The sequence below is a fragment of the Vipera ursinii genome (assembly GCF_947247035.1).
Source record: "Vipera ursinii genome assembly, chromosome: 5".
Taxonomy (NCBI): domain Eukaryota; kingdom Metazoa; phylum Chordata; class Lepidosauria; order Squamata; family Viperidae; genus Vipera; species Vipera ursinii.
The window spans coordinates 47,076,641-47,095,499 of record NC_139518.1 but is presented as its reverse complement, the minus strand read 5'-3'; the positions used below and the strand labels follow the sequence as shown (position 1 = coordinate 47,095,499).

The following is an 18,859-nucleotide window of genomic DNA, read 5'->3' as shown; positions in this document are numbered from 1 at the left end:
AAGTAAAGCTTTTTAACAAAAGCTTTTTTTACAAAAGCTATTTATAAGGCTTTTTTGTATGTAGTAACAATAATAAAACAGCCTTGGAGAGGAAACAAGCAAGGTAGTTTCACACATGCTCAGCTATGTTATTAATAGCAATTTGTGGAACAAGCTATGGTAGTCTCTTTCATGTGCAATACTAATCAATAAATCCACAGTAAAAATGGTGCTGCTAGGATCACCTTAAAAACAAAGCTGCATTCTGAAAGTAACACTGCCATAATTAACCATTTTATAGTTGTTTCAAAACAAAAGCTCAAAACAGATATATTTAACATTTTTTATTTGTAAATAAGAAACTTAAAAATCCCCCACTGAAAATTAGCCATTCAGCGCCAAACTAATGCAAGAGTCACAGATTGTCGAATGATGGGCTGGCTGCCAAAACAAAGCAAGATTATGGCATACACTTGTTTGTAATTGGGGAGTTTGTCTGGCAAGAACAAAGAATGCTTATTCACAGGAAATATGCACGTGTATAGCTGGTAACAATTCTGGGTAGTTAGAAAGCTGATAAAAGTAACAAAGTCTTAGGCATCTTGCAAGCTCAGCTAAAAGTTAGGAATAGAGATGGACTGGGGCAAATAGAATGTGTATTAGGTAACTCCTGAAGCATTCACTGGCCAAGGCTTAGGAATAAGGACAGCTAGATAACAATAGAATAATTGTTAGTTCATGATTGAAATGTTTATTAAATTTATGATATTTCTTATATATCCCGCCTTATCCTGCCTTCTGTTTTAGTGAAAATGTATAAAGCTTTCTTAATTCTGTGGTTTGAGGTACCTTGGCGTTTTGGCCAGGATCCCTTTGGTCAGGAGTGCTTCAATAAAAGAAAACAAAACCTGCACCTCATGTCTAGCGTTCTTCATTGGCCTCAGCACCAGGCTCAGACTTGAACTGGGGGCAACACACTTCTGTCATAAAACATAGTTTTAATGTATGTAATGTAATGATTAGGGTCATATATTATGTTAAGTGAAAACCAAACAAACTATAATAGAGTTCAGCATGATTGTTGTGATTCAGGGTCAGCCTGTGGGTTCGGCATTTGGGTCGGACGACTCAGAGGAGGAGGAGGGGGGTGTTGGAGAGATTGCTGATGAGAGCCCTCAGCCAGGCCCCTTCCCACCTGGTCACGACGCAGACCCAGCTGTGTGAGCCTGACAGCGTGGATGAAGATGACCCACAGCTGGCCCTGTTCAAGGACGCCCGACGCAGGAGGCAGTCAATCAGGAGTAAACAGAGGAAGGCAATGGGGCAGGAGGCAGAGAGAAGCCACGCCCTGAACTGTATAAAAGGGGAATGCGTGGGAGGGCTGGTTTGCTGAAGGCAACCATTTGAATAGTTCCTGTTTCATGGTTCGTGTTTGCTCTCTTTGCTCTGTTTATGTTTTTATGTTAATAAATTTGGCAGGCTTAGTTCCAGCCTCTTGCCTTCTTGTAAAAGGGGTTGTCCCTGCCTTATCTGCAGGGCCGGTAGCAGGCTGGTACAGAACAATGATATATGAACCTAGTCATAGACCTTCTTTTCTTTAAACTGTTCTTCTCTTGGCCTGTCCCTAAATATATATTATTACATGTTATTTAGAATTTTTTCTCAGAAATTGTAATATATTTTTAAGATCACCTAGGGCAGAAATGTTCAAACTACCTCTCTCACTGTGTTTATGATTGTATTTAGCTGAAAATTAAAATAGCATGCAGTAATGTTTTGCACATCCGAAGAAACAAATCTGAAGAATAGTTTCCACTGTAAGGCAATTCCAACTTGGATGATTATCCATTTGGGATTGAAACCACTGAGCGGTCTGTGGTTTTACATGAAGTTTTCTTTTATCGTATTTTGTACTTTATGATTGCAGTTGCACAGAAATACACATAAACACACAAGAATACTAATGATATAATAAATGAGTGTCCTACCATTTCTTGGTTATAATTCTGTTAAATGAATGTTCAATTCTGCTATGTTATGTTATTTCTCATTTTTAATTTTGGTTACTTTTTATTCTGTTTTTAACTGTTAGCCACCTAGTGGCATGTATAAGATGGGCAGCCATATCAAAGAAACAAATGTTATTTGCTAATATGTCTGTTGGATGTTCATGTATTTATTTTTAATTAATATATGGGCAACTTTGTAAATGATTACTAGATTGGACTTTCACTTAAGTAGGGGCAATGAAATGATATTAAAAAAACATTATATTACAACTGTAATTTGGTGTGGGCAATATCCAGTAATTTGTTCTTTAGTTTATGGATTTAAAGTAACTGGAATAGAATTTGTTGGTACAGATTTTTAAAATGTTGTGCACATTTTTATCTTGCGTAATATTTCCCTCCATAAATATTGGGAATTAATATATTTGTACAACACCCACACTTGCAGCTCTGGTGACAAAAACACCACTGCAGTGCAAACTGTCTTTTGGAAATGTGCGATATCATGATACACATGTGGGATGAAGCTTATGGTGTTTCAGCAAAAGGTTGCTTTCATCAAATGAATCTGACCACCCTCTTCGATGCCACTACTGGGCTACCTGCAGTATATTGTCAACCTAATTTTATAAGAAGCAACTATTAGAGATTAATAAAGGAGAATATTGTAGCGCAGGGTTGAAATGAGTGATCCTTTGTGCTCTCTGAGCTTGGTTGTTTTCTTGCAGAAATTTCATTACCAAATTAGGTAACATCATCGGTGCACTGATATTAGAAATTAGTTGCATCCTGCAGTAAAAAATTAAATACTTTAGTTGAAAGAAAAAACCTTCAGCTCTAGTCCAAGCTGGGAATAAACAAGATGGAGGCTGCTTAGGCCAGGGCTTTTCAACCAGTGGTACTGGTACCACCTGTGGTACGTTGGCACCTGGCAGGTAGTACGCGACCATCCTAGAGAAGTGGTAGCGGGGAAGGGGAATGAGCTGAACTGGTGGCAGGACTACAGAGCGAGAGATGGCTGGAGCTGCAGGGCTGTCAGGACTCAGCGGAAGTACCAGGATCAGTGCCAGGCTCCAGCTGGAGCTCGACGCTGATCCTGTCACTTCTGCTGAGCCCAGAAGAAGCACCAATCAGCTAGAATGTTGCAGCATCTCCAGGGCCTTGTGATTTACATTCAGATGCTTGGCAACTGATTCGTATTTATGACGATCACGGTGTCCCAGGGTCATGTGAAGTGACCAAAACCTGCTGCAACCACCCAGCAGAGGGAGGAATAAAAACAAAACACCTCTCACCCCACCCCTGCTGCCAATCCTCAACAGAAATGCTCACCCACAATGAAAACCTTGGATAGGAGGAAGAGCACCACTGGGTGGGCAGGCAGGTTTCTTGCTCGGCTGTGGCTTGGGGGGGCATTTTTTTCAGTGCCATTGTAACTTCAGTCACTAAGCGAACTGTTGTAAGTCGAGGACTACCTGTACTTCACTTTTTTCCTTTTTTTTTGGTCATCAAATTTTTGACACCTTGCTAGGCGACTGGTGATACTCGGATGTCGCCATATCCTAAAAGTGGTACAATGGGTGAAAAGGTTGAAAAACCCTGGCTTAGGCTACTTAAGAAGAGAACAGCAACAGCATGCAGTTTTGGGAAAGCTGACAAAATGGAGCTGGGAGTGGTGGTTTTTTTATACCTTCTTGGGCTTTTGTGTTTGGAGTTGTTCCTGTTCCTGTGCAATGAACTTTGACCTGAGCTTTTGGTATTCTAATGGTGGTGGGTTAATTTTATTAGATCCTAAAGATCATATTCTGTCCTTGGGAGTCTTTGATTTTCTAATTCCATCAAGCTCAAACCTTCCTGGCTCCAGTCTTTCTGAATAGGATTATCAAATCTGCATTTTTAAAAGGTGGTTTCCTGAGTTTCTACTTGGGGCAGGGAGACTGGGGGGCTGGTTTATAAGATTTTCCTATTATTACTTTGGGGAAGTATAATATTCTGCCTTTCTCAATATCCCCCAAAATATTTCCTCCTCTAGGAGGGTGGGTGCTGACTTCCTACACTTTTTAAAAGTATCTTCTAATTTGGAATTAACATTTATAATATGTTATCTGGCAAATAAATAAACATTTAAGTTTGTTATTTTCAGACAGGTTAAGTGAGTCATTGAGGATACCTGCAGGAAGTAAAAAAGGGGTCTAATATTCCTATTATTGGCAAATAGCCTTTTAAAGCAGGAGAGGACAACCTGCCGTTATGTCACTACGATGGTCAAACCACGACTGGCCCAGTAAAATGCTGGGTTTGTTTTTCCCTAGTGCAAAGTAGCCAATTAACACACAAGGAGGAAAACTGAAACCTGTTTATTCTGTACAGCACAAAGAGGTGTGCTCTTGGGGACTTCATCACAAGTTGAGAAGCCCCAGTACTCAAAGGTAAAGGTTCCCCCGCACATGCGTGCTAGTCGTTTCTGACTCTAGGGGCCGGTGCTCATCTCTGTTTCAAAGCCGAAGAGCCAGCGCTTGTCCGAGGACGTCTCCGTGGTCATGTGGCCGACATGACTAGACGCCAAAGGCGCACAGAATGCTGTTACCTTCCCACTGGAGTGGTCCCTATTTTTCTACTTGCATTTTTACGTGCTTTCACACTGCTAGGTTGGCAGAAGCTGGGACGAGTAACAGGCGCTCACTCTGTTACGCGGCACTCAGGATTTGACTCGCCAAACCAACCTGATCGACAAGCTCAGCATCTTAACCCACTGAGCCACCGTGTCCCTAGTACTCAATTAGCATAACTTATATACACTTTTGAAAAACAAAGGTGTATAAAATATTGTAGTATTTGCAGGGCCGATTAAGCCATAGGCAACAAGCAACAACCCATTCACGCTCCTCTAGAGGTCCTTCTGTCCCTACCTGATAAGGCTGCTAATTAAGTATGCAAACTTTCTAGCTCATTTATCTGCCAGAAGAAAAGAGGAGTTCAGCACATTCTAACTAACCTGTTTACAGTAAGAAGAGGGTCCAATCTTGTTTCCATTGTTCTCCTCCTTCAGGATGGTTCTTTCATAAAGCTATTACAAAGCCTTCAGGGAATTTTAGGGCCAGGATGTGAGGCCCAGAAATGAGACAGAAACATGACAGTTTTTCAGCAAAATGAGGTTTTTGTGGCTAAAACTAGCTACATTAGTCCTACAGTTACATCACTGGAGTAGGTAGATCTACACTGTAAGCCTTTGTGTGTTTGGAATATTAAATGGGTAAAATACCCATTGTCCTTTTATAGCCCTTAAAGTCTGGAAAAATCAGCCTGACAGAACAGCTGTATTGAGGAATTTTAAGAGGTGAGGTTAGGCATCCCCAAACTCCTAGAAATGCAAAAAGGGCCAAGATTTTTTGTATCCAGGCATTCCAGGGGAGTTCTAAAGCTGTAAGTGGGGTTATGAAAAACTATATAAAGGCTGTACATTGTTACATACAAGGAACTGGCATACGTGGAAGAGAAGTCTTATGTGGTTACATGGAGTAAGTTTGAATCTGTAACTCCTAAAGAGTTAAGAATCGTCTAGGTCAGGGGTAGGCAACCTCGGCTCTTTTATGACTCATGGACTTCAACTCCCAGAATTCTGGGAGTTGAAGTCCACGAGTCATAAAAGAGCCGAGGTTGCCTACCCCTGGTCTAGGTGGCTAATTTATTTATTGTATCCATGCCACTTCTGGCTGATGGCCACCCAGGAGGTGATATGAAGCTGAACCTAACTGCTTCATTGAGAAAGGAGCCCATGGCATGCCCCCTCAAGAACCATGATGGGAGCCAGGTGGCTCTAATAAATTTAACATAAAATAGATGAAATAGTCTTTTGTGCAGTTTCAGACAATGGATTAATTTAGGAATCCTTAAATTAGCGTGTTGGGTGAAAAAAAAATGTAGCCGGTGGCTGTCAATTCCTGTTACTGCTGCTATCTCTTTACTCTCCTACCAATCCGGTAGGAGATATAGGAATATAGCCAGCCGTACCAACAGGCTGAAAAATAGCTTTTATCCGTGGGCTGTTAGGTTTTTAAATGGGACATAATCTCATGCAGAATTGACTTGGGAGGCCGGTGTGTGGTGTAGTTGGTTCACATAGTGTGGTGGGATGGAGGGTTTGTTGTCACTGTGTTGGGGGGAGAGAGCACGGGGGGGGGCTCAGCTAATCTCAATGTACACATGTTGTACTTTGACAATAAAGGTTTATTATTATTATTATTATTATTATTATTATTATTATTATTATTATTATTATTATTATTCTGGTAATTGATAATAAATCTAACGACTCTTTACGACTAATGGGCGGTTGCAATGTTCTGCCGCTAAGTTGCCATTTGGGATGGCATATTTACCCACCCTTATTTATTTATTTGTTATTTATCCCTGCGTTGCTGAGAGAGAACGCCGCCTATCTCATCCCTCTCTCTTTCTCCCCTTTCCCAACGCCGAGGGCCTCTGCACGCATGCGCGCGGCGCTTTTTTCCCTCCCTTATCTGGCTGGCGTGAATCCGAGAAGCTTTGGCCTGCAGCGCGCGCTCTTCCGCCAGCCTATTAGAAGCGCGGCCACCGGAAAGCCGCTAAGGCTCCAATTTCAACCATTTCCCTCTCCCGCCCCATAGGAACGCCCCGTGTAAGCCAAGCAGGAGCTACGTAACGACGCAGAGTTCGAAGTTGGCTGGGAGTAGCAACCAATCCGAGGAGCGCTCGGGCTTTCTGTATTTTTCTATTCCTCGAGGTCGGCACGTGGACCGGAGCACCCTTCCCCGAGGTCGACCAATCCTAGTGCCGCTTCAGGAACACCACGCCCCCTCCGCCTCTCCCTTTCGCCCGCGGTGTTGTGCAATGGAGAACCGAAAGCCTGCAAACTATTACTCCTTTCAGCCCCGAGGCGGGCGGCTGCATTTGGAAACATGACCCAGAATTGTAATGGGAGCGGGCGCCAGGCGCAGCTTAGCCTTCCCGCGCCTTCTCCCAGCCAGCATCGCCAGTCGGGGGGCCGCGGGGCCGCGGATACCAGGTACGTGGGAGTGACTGTTCCCATCAGAGTTGAAGTCCACGAGTCATAAAAGAGCCGAGGTTGCCTGCCTACCCCTGGGTTAGGGGGTGGGAATGTGTTGTTCGGTGAAGCCGGATGAAGTTTGGCTAGTCTAAAGAAAAGGAAGAAATAGGGGAGACTCGAGAGCAGTACTCCAGTATTTGAGGAGCTGCCACAAAGAAGAGGGGAGTTTTCACCAAAGCGCCAGAGGGCAGGACAAGAAACAATGGCTGGAAAGTGATCAAAAGAGAGAAGCAGCCTGGATTTAAGTGAGGACAATCAACCAGTGGAACAGCTTGCCTCCAGAAATCTTGGGTGCTCCATCTCTGGAGATTTTTAAGAAGAGGTAGACAGTCACTTGTCTGAGATGGTATAGGTCCGTAGTGGCAAACCTATGGCACGCCACAGGTGGCACGCAGAGTCCTAGGCCTTCAGCTGGGTTTTATAAAACCTTTTCGGTTTAGGCCTCCACCGCCGTGTGCAAAAAAAAAAAAAAGGTTCAATTACTTTCAACTTCTCGGGGTGGGGGAAAAAAAAGATCTCGCAAACTTGGAATTGATTGATTGAACTTTTTAGTCTCACCCAGTCTCCTGTTACTACGGCAGCCACACCCACCCAATGGGCCATGCCCACCCAGCACCCGATGATACACAAGTGGGGTTTGGGTTGCAGTTAGGGCACTCTGTCTCTAAAAGGTTCGCCATCACTGGTATAGGTTCTCCTACTTGCGCAGGAGGCTGGACTAGAAGGCCTCCAAGATCCAGCTCTATTCTATTCTGTTCAAGTGGAACAAATTCCTGTAAGCCGCGTCCTTGAGTGGTTTATAGGCTTCCCTTTAAAAAAAAAAGTCGTGTAGGACGTTTATTGCCTATCTTAATCTTGAAAGGATTATCTGACAGAAAACGTTCCAATCCTTAAAGAATTTGGGGTTGGGGGGAGAGGGACAAACTTTTGCTGGGATCTTCCATTTGGGATGATGCTTGCAAGGAATGGCTCTTTGCTTTTGCAGTTAGCCTTACCTGAGGAGAAACCACTTCACGGGGAGGGGGGGGGAAATAAATGGATACATTGAAAGTTGAATACCAGCAATAGGGTTGCAAACAGAAAGAGGTACTGCTAGTATGTAGCCCCAGAAATTTGCACAAACTAGCAATCGCCATATGGAAGAGCAGCAGTGTGACTATAAAGGGAAAAAATAGTTCTGTACAAAATAGTTAAAAAGTTCCATTTCTCACTCTGTTGCACAGACAGAAAATGGACTCTGGAGAAGAAGATGCTGTTCTCTACCTGCAAGAGTAATGCGTTTCCTTTCTCTTCCTTTGAGATTATATAAAATCTTTTCTAGCTTTCAGATTTATTTATTTATTTTAATTCCATTTATATCCCGCCCTTCTCCGAAGACTCAGGGCGGCATACAAGCTTAGCAGATGAGAAAAAGAAACTTTTCACACTGTATAGCTAATCTGAAAATTGCCAAATATTGGATGATATTCTGAAAGGCAAGCTTAATATTTTAAAGTGCTTTAGAATTGCCTGAGACATGTAAAGGATGTCTACAAAAGGTAGATGCTGAACTAAAGGTAGAAGGAAAGTGCATACAAGTAGTTGGCATGATCAATGAAAGTTTTCCTGGTTAGTTTGGGAGGTGTTTTTTTTCATAAATTCAAAGCAGACTAAATCTTACCATATAATTCTAAATTCTGTTATGATAAAAAAAGTATACTAATGGGAGGTAGAACCTCTGGGCATACCCATGCAGCTTTGGGTATAATTTTAATGGTATAATTTTGGCACTGTTGACATGGAATGCCCTGCAGTACTTCATTGGCACTACTTAATATTTGAGGGAAATGTAACCAATAAGTAGAGGGCTGAAAAATATGCTGTTTCTTATTCTCAAGGAATTATATAGGTGAGCTAAGTCATAATATGGTTTGTCGGGATTTGATTTAATGCATCATTTGATCCCAACCATTGGGTATGAATACACAGCAATTGAGGGAACACGGCACATGTGGAGAAGGCTAGGAAGTATTAAAGCTATATATAATACTTTTTTTAAAAAAAGGAATGTGATTTACTCCTCATATTTGGTACATTTAGTCATTACTCCATAAACTCACTGGTGCCAGGTGAAGCTTTGCCTTTTATTTTACACATAGAACACAAACGTTTCCTTGAGGCTGTGTATGTGTTGGTCCCTCAGCTGTCAAGCAGCTAGGAAACCACTAGTCTGGAATATATCCTAAATTAAACTATTAGTGGCAATTAGTGTATTTTCTTTAATATAAGTTAGCCTAGCAGTTAAGCCATCTGATGAGGTGTTTGTAATTAATACAGTTTATATCAGTTAAATTTAGCAGTAAAACAAAGTAACATTGTGATGGGTTTATTAAAATCTTGTTTATTCCTGATTTTCTTATTCAGTTTTAAGAATGGAATCTCATATGATATGACCGTTTTATTCTACAACATTTTTCAGTGTGTGACACACTAGGAATTTTGCTGTAATGTACTTCAGTTCTTCCTAATTTCAGTTTGTACTCTGGCTATTCTTACAATTGGTAGAAAGAAAACATTTTTTAAAAAAATGATAGAAACACCAAATCAGATATTGTTTGTCGGCAATACATTTATATTAATAATGTATCATTTTCAGTATAGAATGGGAAATGTGCATGGTATAGTGTATGTGATATATTCAATCCTAAAGACTTCAGAAGCAAAGTAGAAACTTACAACAGCTGGTGCTACAGTATGTATGGTTTCAAATTCAGTCATAATCTGTGAGCTTAGTACTTGTCCAAGACTCATTACAGCACTTACTTGTTTCCGGAAAGCGTTTGGTTTTAACTTAGTTGTGAGAATTATAGTAAGGTGGTATGTTGGATGTATTATAGTTGTATGTTCCAGTTACTTCCATGTTGAATCCAGTTTTTATAAATAAACCATCAGCAGCAAACATTGGAGTAGTTTGTTGCAAAAGGTTACACTGGCGTTTGCTGCTTTTTGCACAAATCAAGCAAAATATTTCTACAAGTAGGGATTGTGCAGCATTCTAAAAAGTCCTCCCACCTTTACAAATTAAAATATTACAAGAATGATGAAGCATTATTACCAAAAAAAGGGAATACCCTTCACAATATCTGTTATCTATTTCTGTAGAATACTTGTAGGCAGGATAATGCTTTAATCTCTATAGTTGCACTCTATGTCTTCATGTTGCTGCTGCTTTCTTCCTTCTTTTCCTGTTTCTTCTGTTATTACAATTCAGTTGTTACAGTGCAACCACAAATCCCAGAATATTCAAAATAGCAGGGCCAAAAGTGATTTTTGTTCCTCGCTAAGTTCTAAGTCATGGTTTAAGCTCTGTGGTGGAAATCTCACCAGAGAAGATCAATAATTGGACAGGATACAAATGTTTTAAGGCATTCCTCAGATTTACTCTGGCTAAGAGAGATCTCAAAGAAAGGAATATTGAATATCAGAATAATAAGAGGCCTCATTCCAAAATTTATCCAAGAACAGTTTAAATACCCGATATCAAAATGAATTATATCAACTCACAAAAACAAAGGTTTTTACTCACAGCCAATAATAATAACGTATTTTCATGTACAGTTTTGCCAAACCACATGCTGGCTCTGAGTAATAAGGTGTGCATAAAAATATAACGAAGAGCGGGTACTGTAGCATTGTATAAACAGTGAATCAAGGAAAAAAAATACACAATGAGCTATATGGAGCAGAAGACGTATCTGAAGTCCTTATGAATTGGAACAGCATATTGTTAGATAAGCTGTATTCAAAACTATTTACTTATGTGCTCTTAATTTTACAAAGTGTTTCCCAAACCAAATACTTTAGAACATCTTGTATACTCTAAGAAATAAATTTAAAAAAACAAGTTTCCATTGTTTGATAAATTGTTTTCATTTATTACTTTGACATTCCTTCCTCCAAAATCTCTGTTGGGATAGAAAATTCTACATAAGGTGTATTTGGTCATCCCTGCCTTAGAAGCAAAGGCAAATAATTTTCCTTCAAACAAGTGAACCAAAGTTGAATGTTGAAATAGGGAAAGCGAAATATCAGTGTGGTAGGCTATTCTGAACAAAGATCTAATTTTTATTCTTGCACTCCAATTCTTAAACTGCTTTTCAGATATAAATATCAATAAATAAAATAAAATAAAACAAAGATTTCCAAAATTAGAATTTGGAAATCAGAACTAAGGCTATAGTACAGGAAATATTCTATATTTACCCTAACTGGGGATGATCGTGATTGCCACATGTGTGGCAAGAGTCCATGTTACTTAATCAAAGCTGTAATATCAGTAGTCTGTTACAATATTACATCTCATTCAGTCTGATAAGAGAGCTGTATTGTTTGTTAATACTCAGCATGCTAAAGATTGCTGTGTTCCTATAATTCAACTTGAGTTGTCATCTGTTGACTTCCTGGCAGTAAATCATCCTCCTTCAGTTTACATTGGCTGGCTGGACTTGATGGGAAATATGATTCCAGTACATCTAGAAAGATCTGATAGAGAAAGACAACTTACTGTGTGTTTTAAAATGTCCTTTCCAAACATTGCTAAGTTTTTATTATGTTTCTTTTTATTATTATTATAGAAGCAAATGTATTACTGACTTTTTCAAACCAACTCCCAAACCAGGTAAGCAATGTTTCTTTCAGATACAAGTGTGTCTTTTGGTAATGATAATGATAAGATAATGTTCTGTGCTTGTTGGTAGTGTTTATTGATTCATAGAGATTTTATGAACAGCAGTCTTCAGCTGCTTATCTCTCATGAAATGGACTGGAAATGAAGCCGGCTTAAGAAATATTTTTCCAGATTTAGCCACTTTCCTTCACGTTGGGTGCTGTGATGGTGAGGTATTTGGTCTGGACTGCTATTATTACAGTCCCTGATTGGTGTATTCCTCTGCTTCTTCTCCTCTCCCACCAATATCACGAAAGTTCCATTCCCTTTTGTGATCATATTTTCTGAGGAGTGGTGAAAACAAATGACACTTCTATTGACCGTTAGGATGGAATTATGCTGTTATATAGGTAATTAAATTTCCAAGGCTCAGTGACTTGAAAGATCTAAAAAAAACTTGCTAATAATAGTGCACAGGAATAGCTGTCCCAAGACTGGAATACTTACTAAATTACTGCGTTTGTCCTTTAATCCACATTTCCTATTATCTACAACTGCTCATGCTAGTTGAGATTGAGTGTTGCCATCCAAAATATCCAGAGAAAATACATTGCCTGAAAATATATCTACACGGATGGCAGTGTCTCTCTTATTATTTCAGTTGAAATGCTGTGTTCTCTTACCTGCAAAATACTTATTGGTACTATTAAGCAGTGAGTATTCTTATAACTGATATGTCTCTTGCTGTGAAATATAATTCAATTGCATGACTTAGACCATACACAAGCAACATTTCTTGACTTCAAGAACCCATTACTGGGATCTTGCATGCTCTTGATTCTTTTGGAAAGATTTAATCTTATCTAAAGAGATTCCAAACAATGTTTTGGGAGGGATATTCCTCTCAAAAATCTAGCAGGTGATACAGTTTTAATCCCTTGTTCAAATAATCTCACTCAAAGACATATATATATTTCAATAAATGTCAAAAAATTAATTATCAATAGTCTTGAGACAGACTGGTCATTGGAATGCTCCATAAGATTCTAGAAATTGTGTATGATTAATTTAAGTTTATAGAATTTAAGTTTATTGAATTTGTTATTCATTTCTTTTACATGTATTAATGAAGACAGAACTGTGTTGTGCTCTCCAGAAAAAGGAAATGGACATGCTGAACATACAGGTTCATGTGTAGACCATCTTAAAAAAAGCATATCTTCTTCAAAGCAAAATAGAAAGAAGACATTGCCTTGTTCACCATCAGGCAGAAGCCCAATAATTGATGCTTTATTCCGAAAGGCTAAGTCAGAGAAAAAAAACAGTCCAGAAAATGGTGTTTGCAAAATATTGAAGGCTAATCATCCAAAACCTGTGGTTCGGAAACTGTTTGTATCTAATGCCTTACCTGACGGTTCTTTCCTATTAAAAGATATTTACACAACAAATTTGAAAAGAAATGAGAACAATCCTGTTCAGGCAAGAACACATTTAATAGAGAATAGTAGTAGACAACATAAAACAGAACATGAAGATCTAGACACAACTGGTTCAAGCTTGAATAAATGGGCTTCCACTTCAGGAAACAACAGTCTGAAGAAGCAGAGCCACGAAACTCAGTGTCAAAAACCAGTCTATTCCATGTTACCACAAGACAGTTCAATTAGTTCTTCATCTCCAAAATCATTAGGAACTGTTTGCAGAAAGAGACAAGAGAAGGTGAAAAAACTGCACTTTTGTTTCTGAAAATAAATCTTTAGAAATTATTTTTCCTATTCATGCAAGAATAATAACTGCATAGCAAATTAATTCAGATAATCATTGACTTACAGCAATAGCATTTAGGCTTAGATATCGCCCATAATGCTTTACAGTACTCTCTGCGTAGTTTACAGTATAGAAGCATTATTTGCATATTGCCCTCAACAATCTGGATCCTCATTTTACAGACCTTGAAAGAAAAAAAGGCTGAGTCAATCTTGACCCCATCAGGATTGAACTCCAGGCTATGGACAAAGTTTTGCCTGCAATACTGCACTTTATTCACTGCACTACCAGGGCTAAAACTGGTAACTTAGTTGAGAGTTACAGCAGAAAACACCCCTCAAAATTACTACCACCTGGATCCAGAATTATGGCCACTGTAGCACCTCTGCAGTCGTTCACCCTTATGACTGACTGTAGGGATATTGCAGTGCCCCCTCCTTGCTTATTTCCCCCCACCCCGGGTTCCTGTGGGTCTTGGGCCTCCTTCCCACCCAGTTGGGCCCCACACCTTACCTTTTGAAGATCTCAGGAACTAGGGTTAGTGAAGGTCAGTTTGCTCCATGTGGCGTAATCTTGGAAGTAGCTACCATGTTTTGGCTGGCTGCATTGAATTGTGGGCACTCCAGAAGTAGCTAATTCCAGGATTGCACCACACAGATCAGAGATGGAACGGCTTGCTCTACTTCCTTAACTCAAGCTCTTGATTGCTTTCCAGAGCTCACACTAGGGAAGCAGAGCATGCCTCTTTGTTCCTGGCCACATGGCACAATCCAGAAACAGCTATTATTTTCTCTTTAACTTTAAAATAATTATAATCCTAATTGGATTAAGACTTTAACACAGTGTCTTAATGCAGGCTCTGCTGCAGTTGTGAACTTGTTTCTTCTACAGCTGGCCCTCCAAGTCATAAATCTACCACTCTGCAGTCGTCTTCTGGAGCCCAAGAGGCTTTTCCTTGTCTGGCTTAATGCCTGAGTGCTGATCTTTGGCACAATGTTGTGTCTCCACTCCTTTGAAGAGTCTTAGTCTGCCATTTTTTCACCCAGAAGCCAAAAAAGTTCTAAATGTTCATTAGATTTTTAATTGTATTAAACCATAATGTAGTTGGGTTTTACATTATTATGTTGTGTGACATTAACAGTTGTGACACAGGCTATCTTTAGTACAAATTCTGAACTTGGCCAATTTAATGATTTTCTCAGGAGAAAGTTGCTTCACCTTGATTGGTTTTCTACAAACTGAATCTTTTAAAGTATCTGTTAGTTCTAAATTTATTTATTCTATTACTTCTTCTAAGATGCTGTTATTCTACAGGTGATATCTTCGCTCCTTTCGCCGCGATCTAAAAACATTTTTATTCGAACAAGCCGGCCTGGCCTGACGGGGGATTGGTGGGGTTTTTCTTACTGTTGTTTTATCGGGGTTTTTAATATTGTATTGATTGTTTTTAGTGGGCATGTATTTAATCCTTTTTTAATTTTTGTAATTCTGTATTTTTATTCTTGCCCTGTTCACCGCCCTGAGTCCTTCGGGAGAAGGGCGGTATAGAAATATTATTAAAATAAAAATAAATAAAATAAATATTTTAACTGCGTCAAATAAAAAGTAATAGTTCTGTTTAATCCTGAAATATCTGCTATACTGAAAAGATATATACTCTGTAAAAGCTTACCTGTACATTCTAAAACTTTTTTTCTGTATATTCTTATTTTAAGGACACCAAAGATTTCTTAAGAAAAAATTCAAGCTCAGTTTCACTGGAATCTTCTTCAGGTACAAACATAAAAGTAAATGATGTAACATAAGATTTAAAAATACATATTTTAGCTCAGTACTTCTTGGTATTATTCAAGTAAATTATATGACCACCCCTCTTACAACAGTAACTCAGGGCAGCATATAATAATTAAAACAAGTGCATTCATATGTAACTCACAAAGCCTGAAGTTAAAGAGAAAAAAAACCTCACTCTAATCAAAATGTTCACATCAAAAGCAGAGCTTATCTAACCACCAAATTCTAGGAGTTACAGCCAGGTCTTCAGAGCCTTGAGAAAGTTTTAACCCTATTAGAGCAATCCAATTTTTGGAGGGCTGTTATTCCATGGGACAGGTGCTGCCACAAAGAAGACAACTCCTGCAATAGCATGGCACTGTTTGATGGCAGGGACATGGAACATGCTGTCTGTGCTTAGATCTGCTGGGCCAAGCAGGGGTCCCACAACTAGAGCTTTTATAGGTGATAACCATCACCTTCAGTTGCAGTGGTATATAAATGTATCAAGAAATGTCAAACTCCTGTGCTGCAGTATTGTGAACCAGCTGCAGCTTCTGAATGATCTTCAAGGGCAGCCCCATTTAAGATGTGTTTCAGAAGTCCAGATGAAAGAACTAAGGCATGAGTCGCCATGAGTAAGGCTTTTTTGGATTGGGAATGGATGCAATTGTTGCACAAGATGAACCCTTGCAAAGCTCCCCACTCCCACCCACAGTTGCCACCTACTGTTTGAAGAACTTTTAAATTGCCTATCAGATCAGAGCGCCTGGCCCTCAAAGTCACATAAATTATATGCCGGGCAGAATTAAAGATAGGGAGCCTCTGGAATTAGTGGGGGAAGGGGCTTTATATTTCACAGCTATCCAGTTTTGCTAGGGTTGCGCCAAAGCCTCTTTCCCCCCCATTCAGGACCCCACAGTCCTCAAGCACTGGGAAGAGTTCTTGGCAGCACTGTTTGGTTGGCCCATGGTGGAAATGTAAAACTGGGTATTATCATCTGCATACTAACCTGACCTATAAATGTAAAAAGTTACATTTATAAACTCAAGTATATTTATTTATTGCATTTTTGAACTGCCCATCTCACTCCTTGGGATGACTCCAGGCGGCCCACAATATAATAAAAAATGTATATTAAAAAACCTTTGTAATTTTTTTTAACTCATTAAAAGAACAGGAACTTACATACTTATAGAAGAGAATATATGTAGCTTAAGGTTGAACTGTCTGAGCTTGGTTGTTTACTCAAGTGGGTAATCTCTTCAGGGATAACATGTAAACAGCCAAGCTGAGACAGCACCAAGGACGCCACAACATGCTAACTTCTAACCTTGAATGATATTGTTTTGTAACTTTTTTATCTCTCACATTTTTCCCTTACATCTTGAGCTATGAACTTTATGCATAGCCTAACATTTTTTTTACATGCTATTCATAATTTATTAATTTTATAACAATAGTATTGAACTATTTTAGGGAATCAAATACAGTACCCAGTTCCCACAACATTTAATTTCCTGAAGTTTACTGCTTCAAAATGTATACTGCTTACAGTATACATTTTGTTTATGTGCATGCAGGAATGAGGAAATAATAATCACTGTCATTATTATTTTGACCATTTGAATAGTTAATATGGAATATGCAGTGGAATATGAAGGAATATGCAGTGTAATCATCACTTTGTTTTTATTTTACAGATGAGTCTTCTTCAGCACAAGCTTCAAAAAATGTGTTTCATTCAGGATTAAGCTCTGATAAAACTATTGTCGCAAAAAGCCAGCCCAATCCTACAGCATATTCCAGTGCTACACCTTCATTTGGAATAGCTAACAATAAACATGCTAAAAAACGGAAAAGGATTTCATCAAAAACAAATGTGAAAAATTTACAGGAAGTTCAGACATTAAATAAACACAAACTTGGTAGTTCGCAAATTCCCCATAATACTAATTACTCAAAACACAGAATATCTGCTCACAAGAATTTCCAGCCAGCAGATATAGATTGGTCTAGCAGTGACTTGCCTATTTCAGTAGATAAATCTGAAGCTGAAAATAAATCATATGGATGCATTATAAATAAAAATGACCAAATCCAAATTTCAGATACTAGCAAGAAGAAATTACAGACATCTACTCATCCTATTTATTTAGAAACAAGAAGAAATAATGATTCTACAGTTCCTTCAGAAAAAAATGCTGAGCAACGTGGATCTTCCTTGGGAGAGAGTGACAGTGTTGTCTCACTTGAAGATTGTACTTGTGACACTATTCCTAATTCTTCATGTAACTTAAATAAATCTAACAATGAAGCATATGAGTTAGTTCAAAAATTAAAGAGCATTTCTGATAGTGATAATGAGGCCTCTGTTTGCAGCGTGAACAGTAGTGAAGAAGACACACTCATCCCTTTCGAAAAAATGCTATTCCAGAGTGTCAGGCCAGCTGCAAAAAAGTCAGAAGAAGCTATGAATAAGGATAAAATAGCAAACACCATTTCTACAACACACAATGCTTCTGTAAGTAATTGTCTTTGGTTAAAAAGTCCTATCTAGTGCAATGACCATAGGTACAAACATCCTCATGAAAACAAATTCTTTACTTGTACAGCTCCCAGCCTTTTTAATTTTTTTAAATATTGGTATAATTTTACATTAAAAAATCCAGAAAACCCTCATTATAATATGAAGATAGCATCTGTCTTTTTAATTGAATCTATTATGTGTTAGGAACGCGGTGGCTCAGTGGGTTAGGACGCTGAGCTTGTCGATCAGAAGGTCGGCAGTTTAGCGGGTCGAATCCCGAGTGCCGCGTAACAGCGCCTGTTACTCGTCCCAGCTTCTGCCAACCTAGCAGTTCGAAAGCACGTAAAAATGCAAGTAGAAAAATAGGGACCAATACGGTGGGAAGGTAACAGCATTCCGTGCGCCTTTGGTGTCTAGTCATGCCGGCCACATGACCACGGAGACGTCCTCAGACAAGCGCTGGCTCTTCGGCTTTGAAACGGAGATGAGCACCGGCCCCTAGAGTCGGAAACAACTAGCACGCATGTGCGGGGGAACCTTTACCTTTATTATATGTTAGGAAGCCATTGCAAAAGGGAAGATATTTTCAAATTAGAATAGTTTTGGATATCAGAACATATAAAGCAATATTTGTCAGAAAATTATTTCTCAATGGTGCTAGTGGTGGAAACTTTTGAAACTTTGTACTTGTACCTCATAGAAAAAAACCCATATTGACTTATTCTTGTGATTAGCTCAGTGACTTTTTTAGTTAATAGGTTGGATTCTGTTAGAGGACTTGTGACAAACCTAAGAATTTTTTTTAAGAGATCCTGTTTTTCCCCCTCTGATATTCCACTTAGTACATTTAAGATATAGGTATTTCTTGATCTACAAACATTCATTTAATAATCAAACTTAGGTGGCACTGAAAAAAGTGACTTATGACCATTTTTCGCCCTTATGACTATAAGCAGCATACTTGTGGTCATGTGATCAAAATTTGGACACTGGTGTGTATTTATGACAGCTGCAATGTCCCAGGGTCATTTGATCACCTTTTGTGAACTTCTGACAAGCAAAGTCAGTGG

The 18,859-nt window shown here is 39.2% G+C and overlaps 1 protein-coding gene across 3 annotated transcripts in view; it reads left to right on the top strand.

Moving 5' to 3' along the window:
• The first annotated feature begins 6,841 nt into the window (after positions 1–6,841).
• The window catches only part of SLF2 (SMC5-SMC6 complex localization factor 2), a 31,769-nt gene continuing 19,751 nt past the window's right edge, over positions 6,842–18,859 (top strand). For 2 of the 3 annotated variants that reach the window (XR_014492652.1, XM_083363662.1), the window contains exons 1-6: positions 6,852–7,032; positions 8,298–8,345; positions 11,688–11,731; positions 12,852–13,438; positions 15,202–15,259; positions 16,963–17,783. Coding sequence is in view for 2 of the 3 variants with exons in the window: in XM_083363662.1 (XP_083219788.1) it covers positions 6,926–7,032; positions 8,298–8,345; positions 11,688–11,731; positions 12,852–13,438; positions 15,202–15,259; positions 16,963–17,783 (1,665 nt within the window). In the remaining variant the exon portion in view is untranslated. Of the gene's footprint in view, positions 7,033–8,297; positions 8,346–11,687; positions 11,732–12,851; positions 13,439–15,201; positions 15,260–16,962; positions 17,784–18,859 lie in introns of all 3 variants that reach the window. The other variant, XM_083363663.1, reaches the window with a different exon arrangement.